The 1,432-nt window shown below is 36.9% G+C and overlaps 1 protein-coding gene across 1 annotated transcript in view; it reads left to right on the top strand.

Annotated features, from left to right (window-relative positions):
• Positions 1 to 1,432, top strand: part of USP8 (ubiquitin specific peptidase 8) — a 71,859-nt gene that overhangs the window by 44,152 nt on the left and 26,275 nt on the right. The window contains exon 6 of the mRNA XM_007935182.2: positions 624 to 768. Coding sequence (XP_007933373.1) covers positions 624 to 768 — 145 coding nt within the window. The remainder of the gene's footprint in view (positions 1 to 623; positions 769 to 1,432) is intronic.

Raw genomic sequence — 1,432 nt, 5'->3', positions numbered from 1 at the left:
ATTGTGATTTGGGTGAAAGCTTATAGAGCAAATTCCTTTTCCATACAGCAGCTCACATACACTTTGTCTCATGACATTGACTGCAATTTCCCATAATGCAACAACTCTCTTCCCACTTCCTCCCCATAGTTACCTCTTTCCTGTGTCCTTCCCTCCCATGCACTCCTGCCCGCTGAGCTGTCTCCCTGTGCATACACAGCCGTTCTATTCTCCCATGATTGATCTCTCCAAGGAGTCTATCTACCTAATATAAGTATTCAGCTCATATGCCCACCATAGAATAAGTTTTTTTCGCATACATTATGTACATTCATTTCCTTTATTTTTCACCAGTAACAGAGGCAATACCAAATGTCATTGTAACTTCAACAGCAAGTTTTGATATTTGAGCCTTTATAAACTGAATCTTTGAACTGATTTCTTGATAAATATCAAAACGAAGTTAAATTACATTAAACATTAGTTTAAAAGGTAATAAATGTTATGATAGAATAGCAAATATATGACACCTGGTACACTTGGCTTTTCTGGAAAAAGCTAGATTTGTCCTGTGTTTAGTGATAGGATAGCACATGGAATTGGGTGTCTCTTACCACATTTATGCTGTCTCTCTCAATTCCAAGGAGCAATCACAGCAAAGGAACTATACACAATGATGATGGATAAAAACATCAGCTTGATTATAATGGATGCTCGAAGAAAGCAGGATTATCAGGATTCCTGTATTTCAAATTCTCTCAGTGTTCCTGAAGAAGCCATCAGTCCAGGGTGGGTCACTATGTATTTAGATAAAATTATAAACTGTGGACAGTAATAAATGTTACTACTTAGCACCAAACTAAATGTGATAAGGTAGTCTTCTTTTCCTGTTGACCTTTCCATTCTTCACTCCTTAATGGCACACCTTTCCTTTTCTGAAGGATAATGTACGGGACATTCTAATTTAGCTATTTGGTGAAAAAGAGTATAGAAATACTTTTTATTTAAGAAGAAGCAGTATAACTAAGCAATTAAGCAAATACAAGTTCTGAAGTCAGACTCTTATTCAGATCATAACTATCACTTATCAGCTATGTTGCTTCTAGCTACTGACTTAACCTTTCTAAGCCCATTTCCATCTGTGAAGTGGTGATAGTACCCACCTCATAGACATTTGGGGAGATTTAAATTAGAAAATATACACACTGTCATGAACACATAGCACAGTACCTGGCACTAGCGAGGGTTTCATTTAAAAAAAAAAAAAAGTTTCTCTTTTGGTAAGAAGGCTTTTAACCTGTAAAATGATTTAAAGCTACTTGCATAGCTAAATTGTACATTAGGACTTATTATGACATAGTGGTAGGAGCTCTGGTAGCATAGTGGCTAAAGCACTTGACTGCTAATCAGAAGGCTGGCAGTTCAAACCCACCAGCCACTCCTTGGAAGGAAG

Source organism: Orycteropus afer, unplaced genomic scaffold (genome assembly GCF_000298275.1).
Source record: "Orycteropus afer afer isolate SDZICR_OR568_19922 unplaced genomic scaffold, OryAfe1.0 scaffold00026, whole genome shotgun sequence".
Classification (NCBI taxonomy): Eukaryota; Metazoa; Chordata; class Mammalia; order Tubulidentata; family Orycteropodidae; genus Orycteropus; species Orycteropus afer.
This window is presented reverse-complemented; position numbering and strand designations above follow the sequence as displayed.